This window comes from Brienomyrus brachyistius, chromosome 21 (assembly GCF_023856365.1).
Source record: "Brienomyrus brachyistius isolate T26 chromosome 21, BBRACH_0.4, whole genome shotgun sequence".
NCBI classification, from domain to species: Eukaryota; Metazoa; Chordata; class Actinopteri; order Osteoglossiformes; family Mormyridae; genus Brienomyrus; species Brienomyrus brachyistius.
This window is the reverse complement of record NC_064553.1, coordinates 2,389,697-2,416,265: the sequence shown is the minus strand read 5'-3', so window position 1 is coordinate 2,416,265 and position 26,569 is coordinate 2,389,697. Positions and strand designations below refer to the sequence as shown.

General features: G+C 49.7%; 2 protein-coding genes across 8 annotated transcripts in view; both read right to left on the bottom strand.

Moving 5' to 3' along the window:
* Positions 1 to 552: 552 nt before the first annotated feature.
* On the bottom strand, positions 553 to 7,043 carry gfi1aa (growth factor independent 1A transcription repressor a). Its single transcript, XM_048988772.1, has 8 exons — positions 6,896 to 7,043; positions 4,435 to 4,551; positions 4,135 to 4,329; positions 3,454 to 3,654; positions 2,673 to 3,079; positions 2,417 to 2,554; positions 2,030 to 2,195; positions 553 to 1,471 (listed from the first exon to the last, which is right to left on the bottom strand). Exons 3-8 carry the CDS (start codon positions 4,244 to 4,246, stop codon positions 1,293 to 1,295), a joined length of 1,203 nt encoding a protein of 400 aa, XP_048844729.1. The 5' UTR covers positions 4,247 to 4,329; positions 4,435 to 4,551; positions 6,896 to 7,043; the 3' UTR covers positions 553 to 1,292.
* A 2,520-nt stretch (positions 7,044 to 9,563) lies between these two features.
* evi5a (ecotropic viral integration site 5a) overlaps positions 9,564 to 26,569 on the bottom strand; it is a 36,281-nt gene continuing 19,275 nt past the window's right edge. For 5 of the 7 annotated variants that reach the window (XM_048988768.1, XM_048988767.1, XM_048988765.1 and 2 more), the window contains 16 exons: positions 26,044 to 26,118; positions 25,824 to 25,949; positions 25,390 to 25,533; positions 25,099 to 25,188; positions 24,918 to 25,015; positions 24,625 to 24,685; positions 24,206 to 24,259; positions 23,269 to 23,301; positions 22,720 to 22,872; positions 22,097 to 22,231; positions 21,851 to 21,991; positions 21,553 to 21,711; positions 20,691 to 20,837; positions 19,881 to 19,976; positions 15,824 to 15,919; positions 9,564 to 10,922 (listed from right to left, as the gene is read on the bottom strand). In XM_048988768.1, the coding sequence (XP_048844725.1) occupies positions 10,635 to 10,922; positions 15,824 to 15,919; positions 19,881 to 19,976; positions 20,691 to 20,837; positions 21,553 to 21,711; positions 21,851 to 21,991; positions 22,097 to 22,231; positions 22,720 to 22,872; positions 23,269 to 23,301; positions 24,206 to 24,259; positions 24,625 to 24,685; positions 24,918 to 25,015; positions 25,099 to 25,188; positions 25,390 to 25,533; positions 25,824 to 25,949; positions 26,044 to 26,118 (1,896 nt within the window). In that variant the 3' untranslated portion in view covers positions 9,564 to 10,634. The remainder of the gene's footprint in view (positions 10,923 to 15,823; positions 15,920 to 19,880; positions 19,977 to 20,690; positions 20,838 to 21,552; positions 21,712 to 21,850; positions 21,992 to 22,096; positions 22,232 to 22,719; positions 22,873 to 23,268; positions 23,302 to 24,205; positions 24,260 to 24,624; positions 24,686 to 24,917; positions 25,016 to 25,098; positions 25,189 to 25,389; positions 25,534 to 25,823; positions 25,950 to 26,043; positions 26,119 to 26,569) is intronic. The other 2 variants (XM_048988766.1, XM_048988770.1) reach the window with 2 other exon arrangements.

Here is a 26,569-nt window from a genome sequence, read left to right as displayed (position 1 = left end):
CGGCTGTTGAGTCTGAGGGAAAAAAATTGAATTGTCAACTTTTCACGATAAAGAAGTATTCTTTTTTTTATCTCCTTGTTTCCAAATGTTTACGGAAAGCCGCCGCAGAAATGCCATTAAAAATGTATCCCAGAAACAAACGTGTAGCGTGATCCAGCTCTTTCCTTGGTGTCTATTACGCCGGTAAACGAAAGAAATAACAGAGAAGGCCTTGATGAATTATTACAGGTGGAACCGCCATTTATTTTTAACTAGCCCTATCTATCCCCCCCCCCACCTTCTCGATGACAGAACGATAGGACTAAAAAAAATCATCCTTGTGTTTCTGTTAATTTAAAGATGCGATTCAGATTTGCTGAATACAGTGAACAGATTTAAAAAATTACAAATAATAAGCGCGCACGTATAGTCCATCAGAAAAACAGAAATTTGAGAAGGAAACGATATTAAAGTTATTAAGATGCGTGATGTTACGTGTCGAGCGAGAAACGTTTTACATTAATTCGTTATTTAAAAGGTTTACTTATGGACAAAATCTCCGAACGACAGCAGTATATTTTAACAACAATTAATGTTATTCTTTATTTACAGCAACGTTTTCAATTATTAATCACTCATCACTCAGCATAGCATTATCTTAAATTCAGCTGCAGTAATTAATCAGCTTTATTTTATCTAATTAACGAAAGCTTAAAGAAATGATTAAGAATGTGCAAATTGTCTGAAATGCATGACGTTTATGATAAATGTTACGACAATTTTTTTTATCACATCTTTGCCAACGTCCATCTGATAAGATAAATCAGTAACATTCATGAGACTGTTGGGTTACAGAGTTACAGCCATGTCGCGGCTCGTAGTCTTACATTATTTTTCCATAAACATAATTTTTGTAGTGCCTGTTTTGCCAGCACCCGTGGCGTTTATTTGAAAACAAAGTGACAATCACTTAGAAAGCGGTGATTTTTCTTTCACCCGTGTGCATATTCAATGTTTTATGATATACACCGTCCCTCGATTATTTATCTGACAACATTAGGGGTTCGGGCACATACGCGAAGAACAAAGCCAGCTGCAATCTGTTTTGACCTCGGAATCATTCCGTTTGAAAATGATTGCCATGCCGATTGATGCTCTAAAAAATACTAATTTCCCCCTTATATATCCAAGGGACGCCAGAATTATGGATGCTTTGAAATTAGCCTACTCTCGCTTGCTTATGGACCTCTTTCTGCTCGCACTAGTGTTCGGTGTAGTTAAACTCTCTTATCACTAAAACGTGAGGTTCGCCTTCATTTCAGTCCATGCTGGGTCTCCTTGTGTCTTCTCAGATCAACCTTGCGCTGAAAGCCTTTACCACAAAGGTCGCATCCAAAAGGCTTGAAGCCGGTGTGTTTGCGGCTGTGGGTAATGAGGTTGGAGCTCTGACTGAAGGCTTTTCCACACACCTGGCACTTGTGCGGCTTCTCGCCTGAAAACGCAAAAAAAGAAAAATTACATCGGCTAAGATTAAGCACAACATTGTGCTCATGTGCCTTTACTGCACGGATGTTTGATGACAGTTTTTTAATATATGCGTTAAACACCTGATTTATTATTTTGCCATTTTAATTTCCAGAGATCAATAGGCTACCGGCCTTGGAGTAAACACACAATGAGAAAACTATAAAAAATATTCGGGACTGCTCAAGTCAATTTCTCATATACCGTTTCACATGGATCAAAAAACTTAATTGTTCAGCTGGCAGATCAGGTTGACTTTAATACCGCCACTATGCCGAAAAAAAAAATCATAAATAGTCTGACATCGATTCGTTCAAAGCTTTCAGAACACCGACGCAGGTTACGCAGATGCAATATATGATTATCAGACAGTGTTCACGGCTTCGTACTGTCTATGTGAGCACTTTCCACGTTTAACTGTCTTGTGGCGCAACCTGCACAAATCGTGTGGAGCTTTTCACAAGTCAAATACGCGTCCGGTCCATGTCCAGGAATACTTCGGTTGCTTGTACCTCGTGTGTCTCACCTGTGTGAATGAAAGTGTGTTTCTTCATGTCTGACTTCTGGTGGAATCTTTTCCCGCAATACTGACATGGGTAAGGCCGGGTGTCAGAGTGGATGAGCAGATGCGTGGACAAAGTGGATGACCTTTTGAAACTTTTACCACAAATTTTGCAGTCGAAACTTCTTTCCTATGCAAACAAAGAAGAGATAATTCTATTATTAGGATACTATCCGTGAAATGTTTCCAGTAAATATTCATTGCACTTGTTTCTTTTTAATGGACGCCGTTGTGTCATGGTCTTTTGGACGAGACAATGGTGTCTGCTTAAATGTACTAGACCATTTATAATTTATTAGAAGCAACATGTGTACTCATTCTTTCCACGTCAGGGTAAAGTCGCCCATTCACCTGGGAATGCACCGCTTTATGCTGCTCCAGGCTCACCGCGTGTCCGAAGGTCTTCCCGCACATCTCACAGGCAAAAGGCCTGGTCCCACTGTGAGACCTTCGGACATGAACCTCCAGACCGTGCGGCGTGGAGAAAACCTGCGGGGGAAGAAGAGCGATATCATTTCGTTGTAATTAGACGACGTACGGTTTATTTTTTTTAAGTGCGTTAAAATATTTTGACTTTTCAGACCGCAGGAAAATGAATAATGCACACCTTACTGCACTTGATGCATTTGTACGCCCCGTTCAGCAGAAGCCGGCTGCAGAGCAGGTCAGACTCGGCTTTGATATCAGGTACCTTACTGTGCAAGTTATGCTCTGAATACAGACGTGGCGTGCTTGACCTTTCAAACAGATTTGTCGCAGAGCCGTAATCATTGTACAGTCCTGCAACAGAAGCCCGCTCGGCGAACAGAGAGGTATCAGTACTCCGCTCATCGTAGAGGCCCAGCGATGCACTGCGGTCCCGGGGTACTGGGTGATGCGGGTATGTTTGCTGGACGAGATGCCTGAGCTCAGACCCGGAGTAATTGCTCCAAGCACAAGGCCGGAAGGGGATTGCAAACGGGTGGTTCTCGTCCACAGTATGTTCGTCCACTGTGAAGGACTTTTCTGAATCAGCTGCGAAAATACAGAACTTGTGTCAGATTTCGCCGTAAATAATATAGAAACATTATTCAGTTTGCAAAAAATATACAAGCTTAACAGGTATATAATGACGTCTTTCATGTATAGTAAGCTAGGGTCAAATAAAAGTGAATTAAAAAGTATTATATAATAGCCTAAATAAATCGGCCATATTTAATTACATATAAATGTGCTAAGTAGATAAAATATAAAACCAAAGTGATAGTAAACTGCCTTACGGCGTAATAAGACGTTGACAGCTCGGAAGGGACTGGACCATACGCCATATGTCTGTCACGTGATCTGTCACAGGCCGTCGATTTGATTCAGCTCCTATAATCAGCACTAACCGAGCGACTCGCACGCACCGGGTGACGCTGATGGGGACGGCGGTCTCCAGTAGTCTTCATAGTCCGGTGACCGGCCGCACATGCTGCCCTCGCAGCTGAGCGGTGACTTGGAGGAAAGGTCAGCGGTCTCCACCAAGTGAGATGGCGGGGAAATTCTGCCCTGGGCATCGATAGCCAGTGAGTCGGAACAGCATCCCGACTCCACAGAACTCTTGTTTTCTAATTGCCAAAATATAAAAAAAGATTAAACCTACACTTCAACACAGAGGCAATCGGAAATTAAGATTACTGTGACAAGAATAATGTAATAATATAGTGCAAAGCGAATACGAAACAATAATTTGTCCGGGATTATAACAAAGCGTCGCAACAATTCTATTAATTCTCTATCGGATGTGGTTTACTTAATAAGTATTACAAAATTCATACAAGTAAATTTAAGATGCAGAATTTAAATATAGGCATGGCAAAATTCTTTAATATTTGAAAATATTTAATATAATTTATACCGGCCAATCAGAGTATATATTAAATACATTTCAAAGGTACATTTATTTTGTGGAATTCTTTTCTCCTAGTTTATAAGTGCCTCATAAACAGTAAGCAGACTACTTTTCATATGGGAATATAACATTTTTAAAATACCTCACAACAGCAACAACAACATTTAGTCAGCAAATTTTGACAACGGAACTTTACCTGCACATATGTGAGCTAAAATCGTGTCGAGTCTGCTGTAATCATCTTCCAAGGACCTTGGCTGGTGGTAGCTGTGAGCCCGTTTACTCTTCACCAAGAACGACCTGGGCATTTTTGCTCCTCTCCTATGGTGGTCAAACTAACCTGCGACTCTGCCGTTCTGCGGGTCCGCAGGAACGAGCGGCTCCGTCTTATCTTTGGAAATATTTAAAGACCATTGGTTGATGACTGCGCCAGTAAACTCTTTTTTCTCCTCTCTGGCAGGGGCTCGGGCGTGCGCAGAAAAGCCCTGTCGTTTACCAGGTGTTATGCGGACAGGTGCCTAAAAGAGGCGACGATCCCATAGGCTCTCCCGGGCTGGTGATTGGTCTCCCAGAAGACAAATGCGAGCAGCCCTGTCAGATCCGACTGGATTACCTGGGGGAATTTAAACGAATGGCAATCAGGATAAGTGACACACTGCTTTAACACTTTGTTACCGAATACGGCAACATTTCAGATAGAAGTGGAGATGGAACAGATACTGCACGGTGCTGCTAGAAGCCGATTTGTTCGATTTGCTTGTATGTCACTTTGGCATCAGACTATGGTTTCAGCCTGTAATATATTCCCGATGTGCAAAAACAAATTAATTTGAACGCAAAAAATGAATGGATTGAATTCGCAAGTACGGCGAATTAGATGTTGGGGTTGTACTTATGAAAAGAGTTTACTTTTATATAGGAATAGAGGTTTACTATTTTTCTCCAGGCATGTAGGCGTGCATTTGGGCTACCTTTTAAAAAAACATTATAAAACAATTCCGTGCATATTTAAAGCATTATAAAATGAATTCTTTTGTCAGGAATCTGAAACGGTTAACTCGTAACGGAGTACACTCATAGCTACCTGTGCCTTACTGGGTGCATTTTGTAAATTTCCACAAAGACGTACATCATTTTGAGGAAAACTAATTTAGGCAGAAGACACCCTGCGCGCCCACGCGCCGAAGCAGCCTCCGTATAGTCTAGGGTTTCTTCCTGAATTACGTTTGTCCTGAAAGTGTAAACAGAGCTACCTTGTTCGTCTCTCACATGCAGTGGGCGCTGATAATATCCAATCTAATTATATACACAACATCGACTGCATTTACATCGCACGACAGACTGCAAGAGAATACCGACGCTATTGCTTTACACGCCTGTTGGTCGTTTTAACATTTTCTTTGCAGCTATTAAAGTTCTTCACATTAATTAGTTACCGTTAGTCAAACAGAGGCATTTTGATGTTCTGAAATAATTTTACATGACGCACAAATTATATTTTTATAGAAAACATTCATTCTTAATATCCTAAGTTATCATTTATTTAATTAAATCAAAAATGTCAAACAGCGGTTTTACCCGTTTAAGAATTCAGAAATATTTGGTAGACTATAGAAATGTAGCATGAAACGATTTTACAGGGTCAGGATCGTACGCGATACAAGTTGTGAATTTAAATGACATTTAATTAACACTATATTTTCCGGGTAGATGTCTGGCCGACAGCTCACTGCATAGTTGTACAAAATTCACTAAAGTGATTTACTCTACAAAAAGCGATTTAGTGATTTATGGCAGAAAATACACCCATCAAACAAAGAAACAACAATATTTTAAGTTCAATAAGATGCAGTGTGTTATATATGTTTGAACTAACTTATAAAGCTGTAATTGATTCGTCAGTTTCTTTGTTGTTTAACACTTATACGATTTTTACACTGATTGATATTATAGCACTATTTCAATGTCTATTATTCAGTGTGAGATTCAAAATACCAGTACAACCTAAGGAAGGCAAAGTTCCTCTTTTTGACATCGGGGTAGATGCGATTTCATGTTGAAGAACATCCGCCCTCTGTCGATGACAGTGGATTATTGCGGCAAACCGCGCCGACTTTTCGGAGAGGGCTTCAATGACAAGCGAAAGGAAGCGCGAATGGATCACAATTTTTCTTTGATGAATTGCAAAGCATTTTTTTCCAGGAAAAAAACCTCGTTATACCCCACCGATTATTGTATTTCTATGTGAGAATGTGCAGCATCTTAGACAAAAATTTCAAGGCATCCTTGTCATCGAGCCAAATTTATAAAATGAAATAACGGATCTTTCGTAAACACATTGTGGAAAAGCTTCCACGGACTATTCCGTTACACCACAAGCAGTTTATCAGCCGTAAGTCCATCAGTGTACATACAACCAGTGCTGCCTGTTAAATACAATCAGGATAGGGTCGCATATTCTGCCATTCAAGGTTGCTGAGGATTAGAGTGCATAGGAAGACGGATGGGAAAAATATCACGGTCTTCCACCTGCTACAGCACAGCGCATAAAAAACTTAAGCAGCGAATGCTGGAATCTGCCGATAATCGCTTGATCTAACTCGTCTCTGTGAAACAAACTACTTCACATCGTGACCATCGACCGTCATGAAGAAATGCAAATCCCTCTGCTTGTTTTACTTCAGAAGTTATTCAAATTCAACTATTTGAACAGGCAATTTCTCACCTACGTCCCAAAATCAATCACTTCCAAAACAAACACAGAAATCCAGCACAGCAGGAGGCTGCTGTTCGTTGAGAGTTAGATAAAGGTGCTTTTAGTCCACTAGGTTACCGACAACCGGTCAGATCTGATTCACTTCTTTTTTATATTTAATGGGATTAAATAAACAATGCTCTTTACAACGCCGCAACGATTAGAGGTAACACGAAAAGGTTCTGAATATACGCAGACTTACCTAAAGAAAGCGATTTCAACGCAGACCAGCAGCGTTTAGCTCTGCGCAGTTACGAGACTTGACTTGAGTTGTCCCAAGTGAATTAGAAGCTCCAGAAGTTCAGCCCCTAAATAAAGCAAGAGAACTTCCTGAACGTTACGGTTCTGCAATACGTTTCATAAGAAAAAAGGGGTTTGCAACCATTTTATGAGATTCTGAAACTGAATGGGATAGTCGTTTCAAGCAATTTTTAAATTATTGGATACTTGCATAGTAAAAATGATTTGACTTCCGCTCAAAAAAAAAGAGAAAACAAAACTCCGCGTTTCTTGCGCGCACAGATTTACTATCCAAATGTGAAATTGATCAAATTTCAGCACGCGAAATTTTGTGCTTCTGAAAACCTTGACCAGCTCTGTATTTACGATAAAATGCATAGAAAAGCATCTTAGTTTAACAACAAAATAACTACAAAAATTCGTGTAGTAATAAAATTGTATGTCGACAAGTGCCTATATACAATCACACTGAATCGACAAGTGCCTATATACAATCACACTGAAAATACGATAACAGTGGATTCATGTCTTAGATGCCACGGTATAATTATAATAAGAATGCAACTTTATGCATTGAGGTGCGTGACATGAATTTTCAATTTCTGAACAAATATGTTAAATCAGCGTCGAACCGTCGTTTCCATGGGTTCTGTCATGCAGGTTCTGATTAATGTTCTATCACTGCCATTAGTGGCACCATAACCAGTCAGTTGGTTTTCGTTAAGAGATGACTCTAGATCTCATACCGGAACAATTTTCTTTTTTTTTTAGACTCGGACTCCCACAGAGAAGCATCATAACCCAAAGGAGGCGATCTGGTTATATTTTCTCATTTCCTTTTCACCGGGGGCGGTTTTATATTTAGGGGTGTAGGTGCGGTCGTAACTTTTAAATGGTGTTCGCCAAATTAAATTGCCATTACTGATTTATTCTTAGCAGTGACTTAACATGTGTTGCAAAATACCGTCTAAGTGTGAATACTGATTTTTAAAACGGTTCTTATTGTACAAAACTTTTATTGCCGATTCTGTGCGGAGCCTCATTTACACACCTTGATGGATGTTGTTCGTGCGCAGAAATCTTACGTTTTACTGGGTGGCCCTTGAAACATTGGAAAAAGTGACGATCCTGCGTGGAAATGTAATTTTGGAACAATACCAAATCTAACGAGGACTGGAAAAAAGAGGCACCGATTTCTATTAAACCAATTTACTTCCAGGCTGGGGTTGGACGACTCCCATTGCAGGACTTCGTAAGCTGATGTTTTAAGCGCTTTTCCATTCTGCCACAAAAAAACAATGTGAATTTCGGCCATGTACGTCCATCGCACCAGATAATACTGGCAACAGCTCACACAGAGAAGTCATGCATCGAATAGACTTTGAAACGACAAAAGCTGCAGCATTTTAGAGAGAAAGTTCAGCTCGTGTCTGGCGTCTTAGTGAGAGTCAGGGAATTACGGCACTGCTGATTTCTGCCTTCAGCAGATTTCCTCAAACTCTTGTGGGATCCAATTCTGAAATATTCGTTTAAATTACGATTTCGGATTAATTTTATAGAACAGCGTCTTGAACGGTAAAAGTGACGTTTCAGACGCCTATACGGCCCGTCTTCCATCAATTTAGTGTCGCGTTAACTCGTAGCGCTGAATGTCCGTACTGTGAATCACCGTCCCAGTGACAAAAAAAAAACGACAGAGTCAATTGAAAAAAATCATTTTATTAAATAACATTTTATTTGAAACACATCACACACATAGTGTTTATTTTAAGGTCACACTGGACTTTGCCCAACACCAACTATTAGTGTTGCGTGGTTAGTTGACACCTGTGCCTATGGACTAGGACCATCTATCTGATGAAGACCGTTATTGGGTCTGGAAGCAGGACATCATGGGGACAGTCGACCACCACCCCCCCCCCCCCCAAAAAAAAGACCCTTCGTCACTGCTTGCACCAATAAGAGAAGGTGTAAGTTTCAAGTGGGGGGGGGGGGGGGGGGGCAGGGGGAGAGTGTACATCCTGGAGAAAGTGTGAGGACAACTGAAGAGAACCCCCCCCCACACACACCCCCAGAATGTAGGTGGATTTTTAAAAATACTTTTAAGAGCCTTGTAGTTGTGTTGGGCAAAGAGGTCATCTGCCCGGTGGGGACGGCACAATGGAGAGCACAGTAGGTGCCCACTCCGTGCCCCATCCTCCCGGAGGGGGTCCTCCCTCTGGAGGGGGGGGGGGTAGGGAGCCCCCTATGTGCTTCGCCCACCTTGCCCATCCTGCCTGTGCCCACCCTCAGGTGACACGTGCATTTTGATAATTCATAGTCATCCTCCATCAAAATTTTAAAATCCTTCCTAGTTTTTAACTGAGCATCTCAAAATTGAGATAAAAAAAAACATATTTACAAGTGTGCAGGATTAAAAGAGGTTGTGTGCGTGTGTTTAGTGCATCAGTGCGCATCGGCCCCTCCCTCACTGCCCCTCCCTCATTGCCCTGCCCTGCCCCCCCCCCCCACGCCAGTGTGTCTGTGTGCTGCCTCTCGCCACGCTAACTGGGACCCAATGTCCCACATCGCTGCCATTTACTTTGACATTTGCTGGTGATTTCATGAGCTTCTGGGTTGTGCAACTGAATGGGGGGGGGGGGGGGGAGGAAGGGGGAGGGGGAAAATCAGACAATCATTTTGCAACACTATTGCTTCAGTTCTAACTTGATTACATCCTCTTCGGCTACCTGCTACAACTGATTAATGTTGCACCGTGGATCATAACTGGAGAGAAATGAAAGAATTAAAACCAGCTACAGCCTTATTTTTACGGTCACCCATATGCACAGAGCAACCAGCAGAGAGAGAGACACGCACGCAGACACACAAACCACGGTGTCGATGCTCTCATAGCACGCTGACAACATGCATAAATAAAACGCTTACAAAACGCTGCTCGCCAAAGGTCTAACGGTTCACATAAGAATAGCTTAAGGAATGGAACGTCCCTCAAGGCTAATCTGTACAATCTCTGCAGAAATTTAAAAAAAGGCCTTGTGTCTTCAACTCACGGTATAGACAGAGCGAGGGGCTAATGAACACACTTGTGACATGTCCACACAGCCACATAAAAGGGGTCACATGAAAGCCGGCAGACTCTCGCCTGGGTTCTGGGGAGTCCTGTAGGGCCTGTTCCACGCTGCTCGTTTGCTAATTGTTGCTTTGATCATCGCTCAATTAACACATTTCTCATTTCCAACACGCAAAGTTGTCTTGGTCAAGAAGCAAAAGAAAGAATTGATAAAAAACCAGTATTGCACAAAATGTCTCCCCATGTTGTACCTGGTTGTATGTGCTGGCCCGCCCCCCCCCCCCCCCAGCGAGGACCGGCAGTCCCAGCCATGGGCTTCTAGCAGCGTTCTACGATGGGCAACGACTCATGGTGATGGTACAACTGTTTTTGGCAAAGTAAGGCAGAGAGGAACGAAATACAACATAAAAACAGCTGTAACAGAGTCTCAGGGCTTTTCTCCCCGGTCAGAAACGCAGATGCAATTCAAACCTCGTGAAGACATACAGCCTTCAGATGGAAGTGTTATTGTCAAAAAAAAAATGTAGAAATCCACAAAGAGGTGCCCCCTGACAAGAGTAGAATCTTGCAGCACCCCCCCTGCCTTCTTTCCCACGGTGGCGGGTACATGAGATTGCCTTGTAGGCAGTTACACAGTGGTTGTCTTGTGGCTACTGGGTGCTTCCGAGGGGACAGAAAGATGCAGGTCCTCCTCACCGTCGCTGTCGCTCTCAGCCAGGTTGGGGTGCAGCAGAATGCGCTTGGCATCTTGCCGTGGCACAAACGCACGGGAAACGGCCAGGCACGCCGGGTCACCGGCCGCGTCGTCATCCGAGGAGTGGTAGGACTCGTCGTCGGCTATGTAGTGGTTGACGATGTGGATGCTGTCAAAATCGAGCCGGCTCGACGATGCCCCCGGGCGCCTCAGACATCGGATCTGCAGTGGGGAAGAGGGGGGATGAATGAGGTGACGCGTGCAGGGCGCCCCCATCAGGACAGGAAAACTGAACATACACTCTGATCTTTAGCACAGTGGGGTATGAGGAACACGAGTGTAGACATGCAGTGTTTCGGTTTCTTAGATGTATTCAGCCAAGGCTCGACTCGCAACCACAGCACATCAGATGGCAAATTTTAAAGAAGCAAAAGCATGAAAAAAATAATAATAATAAAAAAAAATCACATCGACAACAAATGCCGAAGTTTTGCCAGGAGGTATAAAACCAGGCTGTCACTCTAGAACATTCCAGAATGCATGCAAGGGACAGGGAGAGGCGACCGAACTGCTTGACTCTTAGCATCAATCACACTGCTGTGTGGTGCTGAAAAATGCAGAGCAGCGCAAAGTGAGGTCGATGTAGAATGGGTGAGTGTTACGGGCATGGATGATGCAGGCTGAGCTGACGTGCGGATGAAGACCAGTGCTTACCTGGTGTAGTCTACCTCACCACGAAAGCCAAGGGGGGGGGGGGAGTGAGAACAGCAATTTGGGTGCTCGTGACAGACTCCATCATTATACCCCCAGCACACACACTCGCAAGCACCTTTACCAAAGCACTATTACAGAAGCGCATCCACTCCAACCAGAAATTCACACTGAATTTCAGGCCACCGCCATCATCTGTGGTGGGAGACTCCAGAGAGATAAACATAAAATAAGTCCAATAGCTCAGACTAGGCATAGGACTCGCAAGCACCACTTTGAGCCGTGCATATGCCAAGTCTCCATTTAACATCTCTCTGGTGTAGAGATGTCAATCTAGGCGTGAAAGTGGCATACGGCACAGCAGGGGATCACGCCGGCGGGTCTGTGCCCACACCAGTGACCGGTATCCTGACATCTCCGAGTCTGTCTGCGTGGAGCCGAGTCACACGGCCCCTATCAGCTGATGATGGTTTAATGGGCCAGGCGGCACAGTGCACCTGCCTCCCTACGCGGCTCCCCACAAAAAAAAACAAATAAATTTCTCTCTGAAGCGGCAAATCCGCGCACAGTAAACAATGAGTTAAGGGCAGCAAAACGAAGACTTAATCAAAGCTGAACGGGTTCGAGTGTAAACGTGACAAACAAACTCACTGGTTTTTTGAGTCAGAACAGGAAACCAAACAACTGAAAGAAGAAAAAAAAAACAAAAAAAAAAAAACACACTGCGGACACTGCATCTTCACCTCTCGATCGTCTCAGATTAGACAAAGCCGGCATCTGCTCAGTGCAGTTCCGGGCCTCCTGAGAGGGTACGTGATTGAAATTAGCAGCGTATGGGAGCCGCAGCCGATCGATCGCTCGCGTTTTCTTTGGTCACACCTTGAAATCGGGCTCCGAAGCAGCTGGGTTTGGTCGGCCCCACGGCGCAGAGCTCGCGCTGACTAATTAGCCTCGGTAGTCAGACCTTGGGTCTATTTCTGATGTTCAAACGGATGCTGCTCTGCCTTGCAGGCTGTTTTTACCCGTCAGGTACCATTTATGTGTCTGCAGAAGCTCCACATTCAGAGTCTTTCACTTCCACTGCAACACAGAGCATCGTTTCATAACCGAACATGCAAATCTGCTATGTGGCAACTGTCATAATGCAGCAAGTATGAGGGAACAATTTCACTCTTCGTTCTGGACACGGGGTCCGCGCTGCGGATTCTCTGCTCTTTCGGTACGTGCGTTTGGCCCTTGAAGATGTACCCAGCACAGTTCAGGCCTAGTGAGCTAGGCGACACGTAGGCAGGGTAAACGGCAAGGGTTGCAAAAGACACGATGACAGAATGGGTCCGGGGCCCATTGTTGGCTGGGCCATCTGTGTTCAGAGCGGCACTAAAACACAAAGTGAATGTTAACTGCCTCCATATAGGTGTCTCACCGATGGGTTAATCCCACAGTCTGGAGAAGAGGGAGAGTATGTTTAGCATAACGAGGGTGTTGTTGACAGGGCAGGAAGCGAAGCGAAGAACAGGGAGGATTCAAAAAGGAAGAGCACATGGCGGGTGTTACATGGTGTTAGAGGGTGGAGGGCAGATTCATGCCATGGGCCCCACCGAACCAAGCACCAGGACCCCCCGAACCGCGCGGCCCCGGGGCTGTGAGCGCCGTGACGGTCTTGCTCGGAAACGTCAGTTCGAGCTGCTCCATCTGCCTGCCATCATGCTTTTGACCCGGTGCGGGACATGGTGCACTACAGGAGCGCTTAGCTGCGTATGCTGCGGAGGAAACCTGAAAGCCTGGGCAGCGAGCAGCTCACAGCTTCAGGTGTTAAAGCCGTGACAGGAAACGTGCCGTACACTGTGAGGGGGGACCACGCCTCGATGGAGATCGTAAGGAACGAGACGGGAGAAGGTGCGGAGGGATCGGAGGGGCGTCGCCGCGCTAACACTCAGCCCTGCAAACACCATGTTGTTCTACGCTGCCGCTCCCCCCACCGCCAGCAGGAGGTCAAACCCAGGCTCCCAGCTTCAGAAACAGGTAGTGGGTTGCAGGGTGGGGCGGCTGAGAGTCAAGGTGGCAGCGCAACCACAAGGCGCCTTGGGGAGTGCTATCTTATCTCCTCACGGGTTCCCCTTGAGCCACTGTAACCACTTAAATCAGCACCGGCAGAAGGACATGCCCCCCCTCCCCCCCCCCCCGCCGGTCGACGAGTGCTGCCTATCAGATCCAGCTTTCGCAAGCCCCCCCGACCACCCCCTGGGCCACCCGAGGCCCCCACAAGCGTCTCCACACAGCCTGACTGCTCCGTGGAGATAGGGCACAGCGCGTAGCACAATGCATGATTTACTACTTTTCAATGTAGCCACAAGGGCTGTTATTTTCTTTTCTGGTTAAAATCTCACTGCATCCTCCCCAGTAAATCACCGGCCCAAAGCAGTGTTTTCCGATCCAGTCCGTGGCGACCCACAGATAGCCCACGCTTTCGCTCCCTCCCGGCTCTCAGCAACAGCGTGGACCGTCTGTGGGTCCCCACGGACCAGGTTGGGAAACACTGACCCAGAGGAAGCGGACTGGCTCGGGAGCGAGCACTGGGCTTCCATTAGACGACCGGCCTCTTTGTGAAATATCCCAAAATGTCACACCGCATACACAGCTATATATGGGACTCTCTGAAAAAACGACTCTGTGCTGCTCCAATGCAGAGAAGATGCACATCACACGTTATGTGCCCAAATGCAAACACAACACCTACTGCTGCTCCTAGCTCTCTGTTGCGGTTACCATGACATCCAAACACTGATGTCACACGTAGAACATCAAAACAACAGATAAAATGTGTCTTGTTGTCAGAAGCAGAAGCATAACGAACAAAATGCGAATAATACGAATTAAGGGGAAATAGAAAGGTCTGGAAAGCTGGATGGGGGAAATCGATGGGTTTCTCAGTGGCTCTTCGCAGCTGATGGGGTTGGGGTTCGGCTGAGCAGCTCGTGTGCCCAGACTGACCTTCAAAGCTTAGACACTGAGGCATTTTAAGAGAACCAGCATTTTTCCTGGAGGAGAAACCTGGTCAGTTGAAGCTATGTGGCCCAAACTTCTAAGGCAACACTTCCCCAGTAATAACACAAGGCTCATAGTAAAACCAGTATGGTTATACTCATAGTAAAACCAGTATGGTTATACTCATAGTAAAACTCACCGGCTAGGTGCGGCCAAAATGGCGGCAAAACCTCAAGTAAGTCACAGAAGTCAGACAGGAATCAAGAAGAGAAATCTGAGAAGGTCCGTCTTACGTTCTCACATCTACTCATAGTGAGAGACACATCAACTATATCACTCCGCAGTTGGACAAATGAAACATTTGTGCTTGAGTGTACTACCAACCAGCCACGTATCTGAGCTGCAAGCTACGGAAGCTTCCGCCCAAGCGACTGGTGACCTGGTGCTGAAACTTCAAATCAGTATCTCCCACAGCAACATCGACGCAATGACATCTGACTTCACTGAATGACTGTGTCTGGATCAATTACAGTTACTAACCGATTCATTAGTGATCTAATAGCGCAGCTACAACCACAAAACCCAAGAGGCGCAGAGCATCATCCGGGACTGTGGTCGCCAGCCCTCTAAGTCATCTCTCGGGTTATGGAAAGGCTGAAGCAGGTTTTGTCATCTTTAAAGTGACGCTCGCATCGAAGCTCGCCTCATATGCTGACGAGTCTCCCTGAGTCAGTGTCAGGATCTGAGTTCTCTAGTTCTGAAGCCTCTTTAGCATAAAAAGGGGAAAAAAAAGAAGGTTCCCTATCTTCAGGAAGATGAATGTGCAAAGCGCTTGCGTGTGACTGGTTTCCAAGAAGGGCTGGAGAAGTAGAGACAGATTGGGTGGCTGATAAGAGGAGAAGTAAGAGACAGGCAACGGAGGAGAGTGTCACCACTGGGGGGGGGGGAGAGGCGCCTGGTGCCAGGCAAGCGCATGCTACCACGGCGACAGCAGTGCCATGGGTGTCTCCGTCAGTAAGCCCGCACGCACGCACGCACTTTTAGGCGTTTATGGGGGAAGTCAACTACACCTTCAGTGGGAAAATCGGGGAAAGCAAAAAAAAAAAACAGACTTTTCGATTAGTCTCAGTTTGCCAGCGCAGAATCCATCACGTCACGGTGCCATTTTGGTTTTGTTCTGAATTTACTTTGAATAAAGCTTCCAAAGTGGCAAGAGTATGACAAGATGAGGCGTCTTCCTTCCAAGGCACGTTTGAGTCTTTCGCAGTTGACACCCACACTCCGGGACAATGAGCAACACAGCCAATCAAGGTCGAAGGCGTTTCGAACCGCTGCATCATCGCCCACCTGTCTGTCGTTCAGACCGAACGAGTAACAAGCACACCCACCCGCCCAGCCACGCATGCATACCCCCCCCCAGGGCTCACCTCCTGCTTCAGCTCGGCTATCTGCTCCTTCAGCTCTCGGATGTACTGGCTGGAGTCGGAGCTGTTCAGCTGGCCCTGAACCTTCCCTTCTTCCTTCTGACAGGGAGACAAACATCACAAGCATCAGCAGAGCTGAAACAGCCCCCCCCCCCCCAGCAGTTACCCACCGGCATCCATCAAGACCTCTACTCGCCCCCTGCCACGCTGCTTACAAAACGACATGTTTTACATTCATTTCATTTGGGAGCTGAATGACATGGACCTATGACCAGAGGGTTACTGGTTCCAGTCCCCAAATACCCCCAGTAGTCTCTGCTCCTTGACAAGGTTCAGTGGAGCTAGCGGGTTAGTGCTGTTTGCCAAGCCGGCAGCCCTCGCTCGCTCACTCGCTCACTCACTCATACCAGCAGATGCAAACAGTAGGACCATGCAGGCTCCACAGCACTACCCCCCCCCGCCCTTGCGCCTTATCGTTAGCCTGCGCCGGTCAGCAGGTGCTATCGCAAGCACCTCCGCCCCCGGGGCTCCTTTGGGCGTGACCACAGGCGACCCCGTGTGACCGTGCGTGATCCCATCCTGCCCACGTCGCTTGGCCGCCGTTTCCGTTTGGAGAGCAGAGACTGGAGGTGGGGGAGCCACAGGAGAGCGATCACCGCTGGTGCGCGAGATACAGATCGGCATTAATTGGCATTCCAGACCCCCCCCCGGACTCGTTCTCTCTGCGTGTCTCCCTGTGATAGCCCACTGATTCCTCTCTCCCCCCTGTACCCCCCCCCGTCCCCCCCCCTGCACTGCCGATAAGGAGGGGCGGTTAGCTGGCTTCCTCCCCTCGGCTGCGTGAATCAGCAGGTGCCAGCATGCGGCTGCACATGTCAGCGTCCTAAGTAATGGCTTCCTTGCTCCGCTGTTGTCCGGTGGCCACATGGCAGTTAAGGTGGCCCTCAAATTCTGCTCCCGCCCCCCAGCCCCCCCCATTACAAAGGCCAGGGGACACAAATGGATAGAGCAAAGGCATCTAACCACACCTCTAGCCTCAAGAGGACCCAACTGCAAAAAGAAATGTTAAATGTTATAAACTAGAGGTGTTCGAATTCACTGTGGAAACAGGACGTGTGACCTTTCCTCTTAGTAAAGTAAAATGGATTTCGCAGGGGAATTCTAACCTATCTTTTTATTCTTCACACTGATGAGCAAACTAGGGCTCGATATAGTAAACCTGATCACTATGGAAACAAAACACAAGGAAACAGAGAGTGCATCGGAGGCAACACGGGAGCTGACCCGCGCAGCGCCGCCGTCCCCGTGCACACGGGGCTGGATGCCTGGGGGTCTCGGCACTGGAGCGTCTTACACATTACTGCCCTGCAATCTTTGCAACGTTAAGAATTAAGTAGGCAGAGAAACCCCAAGAGCAGCATAAATCTTGCACTTTACTTTTGAATAGCCGGTGCCCTGGGGTAGGAAGTGGTTTCTCGGCCCCGAGGGAGGAAAGCCAGGGACTGCGCACGGGTCATGCACAGAGCGTCTTCCGCTGCGGCTCAGGAAGCGAGCCCATCCGAGGACTGCGAGCGGGGCGCCATGCGGCGGCACACGCGACCCCTGGCTGGGCGCCGGGCCGCAGATACGCGGCACAAAGCAGGACGTGAAGAGGCTGGCGAGAGCGGAGCAGAAACAGAGAGTGAAGCTGTGCTCTCCTCTGCGATTATACCATGTAAATCTGCGGTTGGTGAGATTTCCTCTCGACATCAAACCCCCATGCCCCTCGGATGGAGTGTGAAACATGTGGTGGACGTGTCGTCCAATCATGCTTTGCGACGCGGCCGCTCTGAAGTGTCGTGGGGAGGGGTTTCAAAAAAGAAAAAATGTTTATGATCCATAAACATCTATATTAGTGAACATTTTTCAGGGTGTAGACGGTATCTTCGGCATCCAAACTGCAGCAAACCGCACAGAGCCATGCACACATGCACGCATGCACGCGCGCGCACACACACACACACACACACACACACACACACACACACACACACACACACACACACACACATATATATATCATGACAGCGCGCAACGCTGCATTACTGACAGGGTGCACTTGTTGTTACTGGGGATGGGGTTTATAAGGGCTGAGGCCACCGGCTTCCTCTGATACAAGCGTGCAAGCAGCCAGCCGGCCGGCGGCCTGTTCTCAGCGCTATTTATAAAGCCGCATGGCTTGGTGCAGCCTCACTGATCCCCGCAGCCTGCGGCAGGCGCTCTGCATACACCCAGATCTCCCCGCCATTACTGTTTAACAACCTTGCAGAGGGGCTGGCATCAGGCGCGGGTGGACTGGTGGCGTTCAAGTTGGGGGGGCTCACACCCACCCCTCCACCACAGTGCTGCTCTTAATCCTGCGATCACAGTGCCGGAAAGGTGCTGTCACACCATGGACAGGAAAAGCACAAAGTGCCTTAATGACCAACACGATGAACGGCCGATATCGGGGGGAGTGCAGCTCCGCGTGCGAACCTGCGAGGTGCACTGTGCCTGCCGGACATCGGCCCTGGGGGAGGAAGCGCGCCCCAAGCAGAGGCACCCACTGTAACTCAGACACACCGACAGCGCGTAAGAGGAGCCGAGGCAGCAGCCAGAGGACGTGCGAGCCGGCAGAACACGGACCATTCCAGCACTCACTGCCGAGAAGCACATTGCTTGGCGCGACACCTCACGCTTCTCCCCTCAAAACTGCAAATCAAGGCAAAGTTCAGCTTTGTGTAGCGGGGGCTGCTAAAATTGCACCTGGAGTGAGTCAGTGAGCAGGCAGTGAGTGTAAAAAACCAGACTAGTGCTAGCGGGTGGCGAGAACACTGTCACCAAGATAGATTTACGGCAGCAATTTGTGTCACACGCCGTCACCTTTTATCGAGTTCACAAGTCTGAAACACTGCTAATGTGTTTTTCCTTCTCTTTGCGTTTGCTGGCTTTTACCGTAACTCTGGGGCTTCAGTCTTTGGTCTGAGACATCGGAGTTTTTATGGGAAAGCATGCGAATCATTCAGCACTTCCAGAAAAAGACGGCCTGCGCTTTAATTAAGAGGCGCGGTCGTCTAGGCGCCGAGCTCTTGCTTTGTACATCTTAACGATGACTCTGCAGCCAGGCTAACGGCCATTTGAGAGCGGCTCCGGTGTGAGAAGCGCAGGCTCAGGCCCACAGCCTTGCTCTGCAACCCCACGAACCACAGACCAGCTCACCTGCCCACACTGATAGGTGGCAAGAAAGCACCCGCACGCTTAAACCACAGCGCCGGGGGGGGGGGGGGAGGGGGCTGGGCTGCCAACCCAGTCAGCCAATCAGCAAGCACTGACGAATGCAACTGACAGATCTTTTTGTAGGCCGTTTGTAAACAACCACGATTTAATACAAAAATAATTTCAAGCACGCTAAGCCAGATTTAGCATGCTTTCGTTTAACAATTAATAAAAAAGTGAACCAGATATGTACATTTAACTGTGGCGATTCCAAAATTAAATCAAATAATTCACTAACCAGCTGATGTCTGTCTTATTAGGATGCTGTTCGTAGGCAGCTTGCTCTTACGGGGCCTGTAACACCAGCCTTTGTGAGCAAAGCGACCCCATCTGCATTCAGTAATCAGTAAATTATTAGTTGAAACAAAAGTGGAGCACTTCCTCCAGGACTGGGCCAGCGCACGTTTACACCAGGAAGTAAAAGTGAGGCCAAGCTCATTTTCCTGTTCCGCATCTCCCCCAGCCTCGCCAGCAGAGATAAGCCTGCTCAGGGAGGTGCCGAGGAAAGACCGAGCTCACACGGGCCACGGCCCAAAATAACAGGCACATGTGGAAGGGCGGTGGATCTCCACCGGGCAGCAGTCACAGCGACCCCCACCGACATACCGAAACGGCAGCCCTGCCTGGCAGCGGGCAGGCCTGCCGACAGCGGCCTGTCAGTCAGCCTTCTCGAGAAGGGCTCCCTTCTCATGCATCCTGCTCCCTGGCCTGCTGTAGGAGTCTCCGGCCCCCTCCCCAGGCTCCCCAGGCTGCGAGCGGTTCGTACCTGGATCTCCAGCTCGGCGATGTGCTGCCGCAGTTCGGCCACGGCGGCCATATTGTCAGCCTCGCGGAGACGCACGGCCATGACTTCTTCTTTGTTCTGTGGACGGACATGGGGCGGTGAGGCGGCGATGTGGGGTAGGTCTGCTAATGGGGCGGGAGGTGGGGGGTTGCTTATTGAACGGAAGGGGATCTAAAAAGCGGGTTTACAGGACCAGACCCAAGGGGGGGGGGGGTCATCGACCCGAGTGGCCACGTGGTTCCACCTGAAGAAATGCTGTGAGACCCCCCCCCCCCCAACGGGATCCCCCAGTCCGCAGGCCTTGAGCAGAGTGGCGCATTAGAGACAGTTAAAGTGGCACCAGCACACGCTTATCTCTCAAATCACATCCGAGACGAAGTCACTCGTGTAACCTTACAAGAAAAGCTCACGTTCGGGGGAACTGAAGTGCTCGGAAAAAAAACGGCAGCGCGACGTTCCAGAGAAGTAGGAGAAGCGGCCGGAGCGTTCGTGAAATGCTGAAACGGTGTCCGCAGGACGGCGGCCGCATCTGCACGGTTTAACAGTGCGAGCAACACAACAGATTTTTATCTTCTGTAGCAGTAAAAGCAGAAGAAACTGGTTCCTTTTTAGTGTAGACCCTTGAGAGTCTGGTCAAGATTAAGAAACATGACATTTAGCTACCCGTCCTGAGTGGGTGTGTGAGGCGGGGGGGGGGGGGCAACTGGCCATCCTCCCGCAGGAGGACAGTTCCACTGCTGGGGGGGGTGGGGGGGCTGCAAGCGACCACTGCAGGCTGGAGGGTCACCCTACCTTACACTCGATCACCGCCTGCTTGCGCTTCAGCTCTTGCAGCTGCACCTGCAGGCCCTTGTTCTGCGCAGTCAGGAGCTGCGTGCGTTCCTGCAGCCTGCGGCTCTCCTGCTCGGCCCGTTGCAACTGGTTGCTGTGGATTTGGTTCTGTGTGTGGAACATGGGGTGGGGGGGGGGGGGTGGGGGCACACAGGGGTCACACAATGCGTCTGCTTGACAGACCTGAGAGAGTCATTGCAGGGACGCGCGTATGTGTCACTCACCGTAATCTCTGTACAATCAGAACACTAAAGGATCTCTGGCCCAATCAGACACAGTCCTGTCAGTGTAACGCCGGCGTGAGATTCAAGCCCAACCCTTTCAAAGTCCGGCATTGCACAACACTCGCAGCAAAGATAAATTGATTACTACATTTTAAAAACGTGAAATGCACAGGTAAAGTGCTTTCCTAACAAACATCAGAGTCGAAACATCCACCATACCAGGCATACTCCTTTAAAAAAAGTATGTTTAATTTTTGGCAAGCTACAGTGACTGGGAAGCCCCAAAGTGCTTTGGCGCCCTCTGCTGGTCATCGGTATACTATACTCACTCGGCTAACCAACTAATCTAAACCCCAAAGCCTCCCATTGAAAAAAGGAATGTTTGGATTTGTTGGGGCAACAAGTGCTAGGAGATGCTGTTCCCTCACACCTCCAGGGTCAGGAGCTCGAATCCCACCAGTTGTGTGTGTGGCGTTTGCACGGTCCCCCTGATGTACGAGTGGCCACCTAGAGGGCATGTAGTGTATGACACCATGCGTGTCTGCACCCCACATGCCCAGGGTGCAGTGCAGCGACTGAGCGTGTGTGCAGAGCCTGACCTGCGTCTCCAGCTCCAACATCCTCTGGCGTGTCTCGCGCAGCTCCGCCTGCGCCTCAGCCTCGCGCAGCCGCACGCTCATCAGCTCGTCCTGCAGCTCGCCCACTGTGTTCTTCTTGGGGCTCTCCCTCCAGCGGCCCGCCGTGCGTGCCAGGTGCTTCTGCATGGGGCAGGGGCGCACACACACACACACACACACACACAATTACCACAAACAGCAGCCGTGGCCAGTAGGTCCCCCGTAGGTCCCCCTGGCGGGCGACACCCCATTCCGCCACTCGCCCACGTGCTGGGGTTACCTGCCAGTGCTCCTCCAGGTCCCTGACTTGCTGACGGAGCTCCTTGAGGCTCGTGACGGCTTCTGCCTCCCTGACCTTCATCCCGATGAGCTCCTCCTGGAGACGGGCTACGTTGCTCTCGTCTGGCAGTGCCGTGTTCCTCTGAAACGGGAACAGAAGAGTGCATTACAGATGTGCCGCGGTCAGCGCAAGGCTCCCCACGGGGATACTGGCCCAAGCTTCGGCTGGGAGGGGGGCAGGCCAAACCTTCTCCATGTCCAGGATCTTGTCCTGCATCTCCTTGAGGGCACACTGGGATTCAGCTTCCTTCAGCCGGGCCTGCACCAGCTCCCGCTCCAGCTGCAAGATGAAGTCCTCCGAGTACCGTGGGGTCACCTTGGGCTGCGGGACAAGCAGACATTAGGAAGGATCGGAGCGCCGAACGGGTCGGCAAACGGAGGCCCCTTTATGGAGAATTATACACCGCCGTCGTGCAACGCCCCCTTCAGGCCAAGAGCGTGCCTGTCTGAACGCTGCACTTTAACCAGCTAAAAAGTGGCTTTATCATCAGCCTGCCTGCCTGTAGTCTGACAAAGGGGCGAAACCGAAGGAGCAAGACTGAAGGGGCTAAAGCTGCCGGTGCGAGACTCATTGGGTGCTTGCCTATAATGACAGAGAGACAGGAGGAAGACGGATGCACTCTGGAGCGGCTAGTGCTGCCTGAATCATAAGCAGCCGCATCGGGGGAGGGGCAACGAGGAAGACACGATGGGGGGTGGGAGATGTTCATGTGTGGTGGGGAAGGGGAATGGGTGACTACGGTGGCCCCAACGACGGCCAGCCGCCGTCCTCATCAGCCGTGCTCCGTCAGGGGCCTCCTGGCTCCTTACCCCTCCTGCCGGCTGCCGCTGCTGGAGCTCGCGGATGGTGCCCTGGGCCTGCTCCAGCTGGGCGCTGGCCTCCTCGCTCTGCTGCCTGACCGTGGCCAGCTCCCTCTTTATCAGGTAGTTCTCTTCAGCCTCCTGGGCCCGGGTCACTTGCCCCTTGGGATATAATCAGGGCGGTTGAGGACGGAGTGCAGGCATGCCGTCTATAGGGGGCGATGTTGGGCGTGGGGCAGTTACTGGGCTTTGTTAAGTCGGGCTTTGCTTTGGCTGAGACAGGGAGGGGGAGCTGAATAATGCCGGCATGCGGTTACGGTGCTGTTCATGCACTTTGTTTTAGGCGAGAGCTGGATGGGGCAGCTTCAGCAGCACTTTCAAGGCCAGGCGGGATTATGTCATGGTCGATCTTATTTCTGGCACGGCGTTGGCGTCCACGGTGCAAATTATGGGAATTACACAGGGCGCATGCAAAAGTATAGAGAAAACGGAAGAGGGTTACAGAAAAAGGAAAGGAAGAGATGCAGGACCGGGGACAAAGAGAGCTTAACGAAATACCTGGATCAACCTATCAGCCAAGGAAGCGCTTTCCTAAAAAAAAAGACAGGAAAACACAGAGGGAGAGGAGAAAAACCAGAGAGTACATTTTAAAACAGAGACACGCAACGTTCGTCTCCACAGGGAAGAAAATCCCTTTTCCGCACAAGACAAAACAAAAAGTGCTAAATTCACTACAGCTCAGATGGTCTGACAGAAACAGGCGATGGGGTACTGCGGACGGGAGAGGCACATGACACAGGGCAGAGCGGTGGCTAAGCACAGGGTGGGGAGCTGCGGTGAAACTCCTGCAAGCAGCAGGGGACAGATGACAGAGCCTGAGAAGAGGACGGCCCTGCGAGGGACACCGGGCTGGGCTTGATGTCCCCCTGCGGTGACCACAGTCCCAGCCGCCCATTTCCACGCTCTCAAAAGTGGCCTCCGGTGAAGCCATGCAAGTGCATGTGGTGGACGCATTTTTTGGACCGCATTCTGCTTTCCTGCACGAAGACCCGGGGCAAGGAGGCTGTCACTGCATACCACGCTCAGCTGAAAGGCAGGGCAGATGAATGCAGGACAAACCCCAGATTCCACAGCAGAGAGCTGCAGTGGCGAGGCCTGGGGGCCGCGGCTCCTGCACTAAGGCTTGCTGCCAATCCAGTGACCTTTCTTGACCACTCTGTAAGTTTCATGACCACGGTAATAAAACCTCGGTCTGCCATGAACGTGCTACGGCTGATCCTGAGCTTCCGATGGTTTCTACCATCCCGCATGACAGTGCATGCGTATACGGGAACACACTGTACCACAGAGCTTGGTCAGCGCATCAGGCTGGGATGCATTAATGGCCAATGGAGGACACACACACATGCACACCCACACGTGGATAATGGATTGATGGAGCTTTGAGTAAGACCCTCATGGACCCACCCCAAACCCTCTCCCCAGCAGCACTCACTTTCTCCAAGGTATCGATCCTCTGCTTCAGGAGTCTGTTCTCTGTGCGTAGCCTCTGGGGTGGGGGGGACGACACAAAACCAGATTTCACCATGACAGCACGACTGATATCACACTGGCAGTCAGTGGAAACACTTCAGAAGATGTAATGAAAGTTATGCCACTAAAGTTATCAGCTTTAATAACTTCAATTATCACTAAAGTTATCAGCAGACATCAAGCATTTAAAACTACCTTTTCGCTATTAACCCCTACAATAAACGTACAATGTTAATTTGCATTCTGAAAATCAAGTACAAGTTCAATAAATCACCCATAAACCCCCTCAGAGGAACCTTCATGTGAAATGTAAATATCCTGTCACATGTTACCATGGTGAGAAATACCACACCAGCCCTGCGGGGGGGGGGGCTCCCTCACCTTGATCTCCACCTGTTCCTCCATCTCCTTCGTCTTGATCGTGCTGTACTCCTTCTCTAACCTGAGGAACAATCGCAAAGCAAACTGTGAATCCCACGGGGGGCCGCGATCAGCTCCCCCCAGCCAGGAGCGACGGTTTTCGCACATGGCCGCCTCCCGCCGATGGCGCGAAATCACGGGCACGCCGGGCTGGCACTGCGCACACGCAAGACTTAACGCAGCAACCGGAAGAAGCGACGGTGCGGCACATTTTCGCACGCGTGACATATCAGCGTCTCGCAGGGTGAACTTACTTCTTCATCTTCTTGCCGTTGTACTTGACCTGGTATGCAGTCAGGATGACTCTGTCAGGGCCGCTGTCCAGCTGGTGGGGAATGACCTTCTGGAAGTGCTGTGACGTGCACAGAAGGGCGTCATGCACATGGAGGCCTCCCTGGGCAGGACAGGGTGCCTCAGCTTTCCCGGCTCACTCACCTGTAGCATCCCCTCCATGTCCAGCTGCATGAGCTCGGCCTGGTTCATCTGAAGAATGGCCAGTCCTACTCTAAAGACTATCTCCAGGCCCTGCCAACAGAGGGCGCAGAGCCAAGTAATGATCTGCAGCATCCAATTTGGCCACAAGGTGGCAACCTTTGTTTACATTCAGCCAAAGCTGAGAGTGCCTCTTCGTGAAATGGAAAACAGAAGGCAAATATTCAGCCAGCGTGTGTGTGTCAGCCCAGAGAGATCCCCGCGTCGGTGGTCAGAGTCCAGCACGGCACTCACCTCGCTCATGAATATGTCGAAGATCCTAGTGGCGACGGCCAGAGGGAAGGAGGTGAGGAAGATGGTGAGGAACCAAGAGGAGGCGTACATGGAGGTGTGGAAACTCTGCGCCTGGAAGTGCATGTGGAGCTCGGGCAGCTGCTCCTGGGGGAGGGGGGGCACATGCGTGAGTGCCGCAGCAGCCCTCAGAGGAGGGGGGCGACGTGGGATCGACAGCAGGGACACTTCAGCGGACCACGTGCCGTCCTCCTACTGCCAGTGACTTGGTAAAACAAAAGTGCGAACCGTACCGCACCAGTACACAGCCGCCCCATAACACCCCACTGGCCCGTTCCAGATGGTCGGTCAGGTGAACCCACTTTAGATGAAGGCATTTTTGAGAGCAGCTCACGCTCATTACTGCCCCCTATGGACAAGACAGAGCTACATATTACCTGAATCATACACTCAAACTGGTACATGCAGAGGCCCAGCTCGGCCATACTGGGCTTGAAGAGCTCCCTCAGACGGTACTCCTGCATCAGCTTGACGAACACGCAGAAGGCCTCCTCCTCGGGCATCTAGAGGAACACGCACACGTCCATCATCCAACCCGCCGACCAGGGAGCAGCTCCAAGGGAGCAGACCGCCCCCGGCTGGTCATTTCCGTGTCACCTGCATGAGCAGCAGCCCCACGATGAATGCGCTTCCCTGGCAGTAGCCCACCTCCCGGTCCACCAGGGAGTATGCCTGAAACAGGAAGTGACATCACGAGGGCATGTTTCACACGAGATGTGACTGATCCGACAAACAAATGCCAGCAGGCAAAGTGAAAGGAGCCGAGGCGGCCGGATCAGGAGGCATTAAGTGTGATGTCAGCACACCCGCTCCCTGCGCCGTCTGAAATGTGACGCATTTAGCTGCCGAGCCGCCCCTGTAAGCCTCATGCCCCCACCCAGCCGGAGCCACTCGTGTCCGTTTGGGCGTGAACTGCGGCAGGATGCCAGCGCTGATGGCTTCCGGATCTCCGACGGCTCGGCATCCACCTCCCTTAACTTAAGAACTGGCAAGTGCCTCTAAAGATGCAAACTAAAAATAAGTATTAACTGCATGCCACCAGTTCGAAGCAGAATAAAAGGCTGACACCATGCTACGTAGATCTACCCGGGACTGGACTGGTATTTTCCCAGTGGGCTGATGG

Excerpts from the sequence above, each read along its gene's own strand:
- gfi1aa (XM_048988772.1), bottom strand. The coding sequence starts at position 4,246 with ATGCCCAGGTCGTTCTTGGTGAAGAGTAAACGGGCTCACAGCTACCAC. Across the intron at positions 3,080-3,453 it reads GTCCCCATCAGCGTCACCCG|CTGATTCAGAAAAGTCCTTC; the intron begins GTGCGTGCGAGT and ends GTATTTTCGCAG. Across the intron at positions 2,196-2,416 it reads ATAAAGCGGTGCATTCCCAG|GAAAGAAGTTTCGACTGCAA; the intron begins GTGAATGGGCGA and ends TTGTTTGCATAG.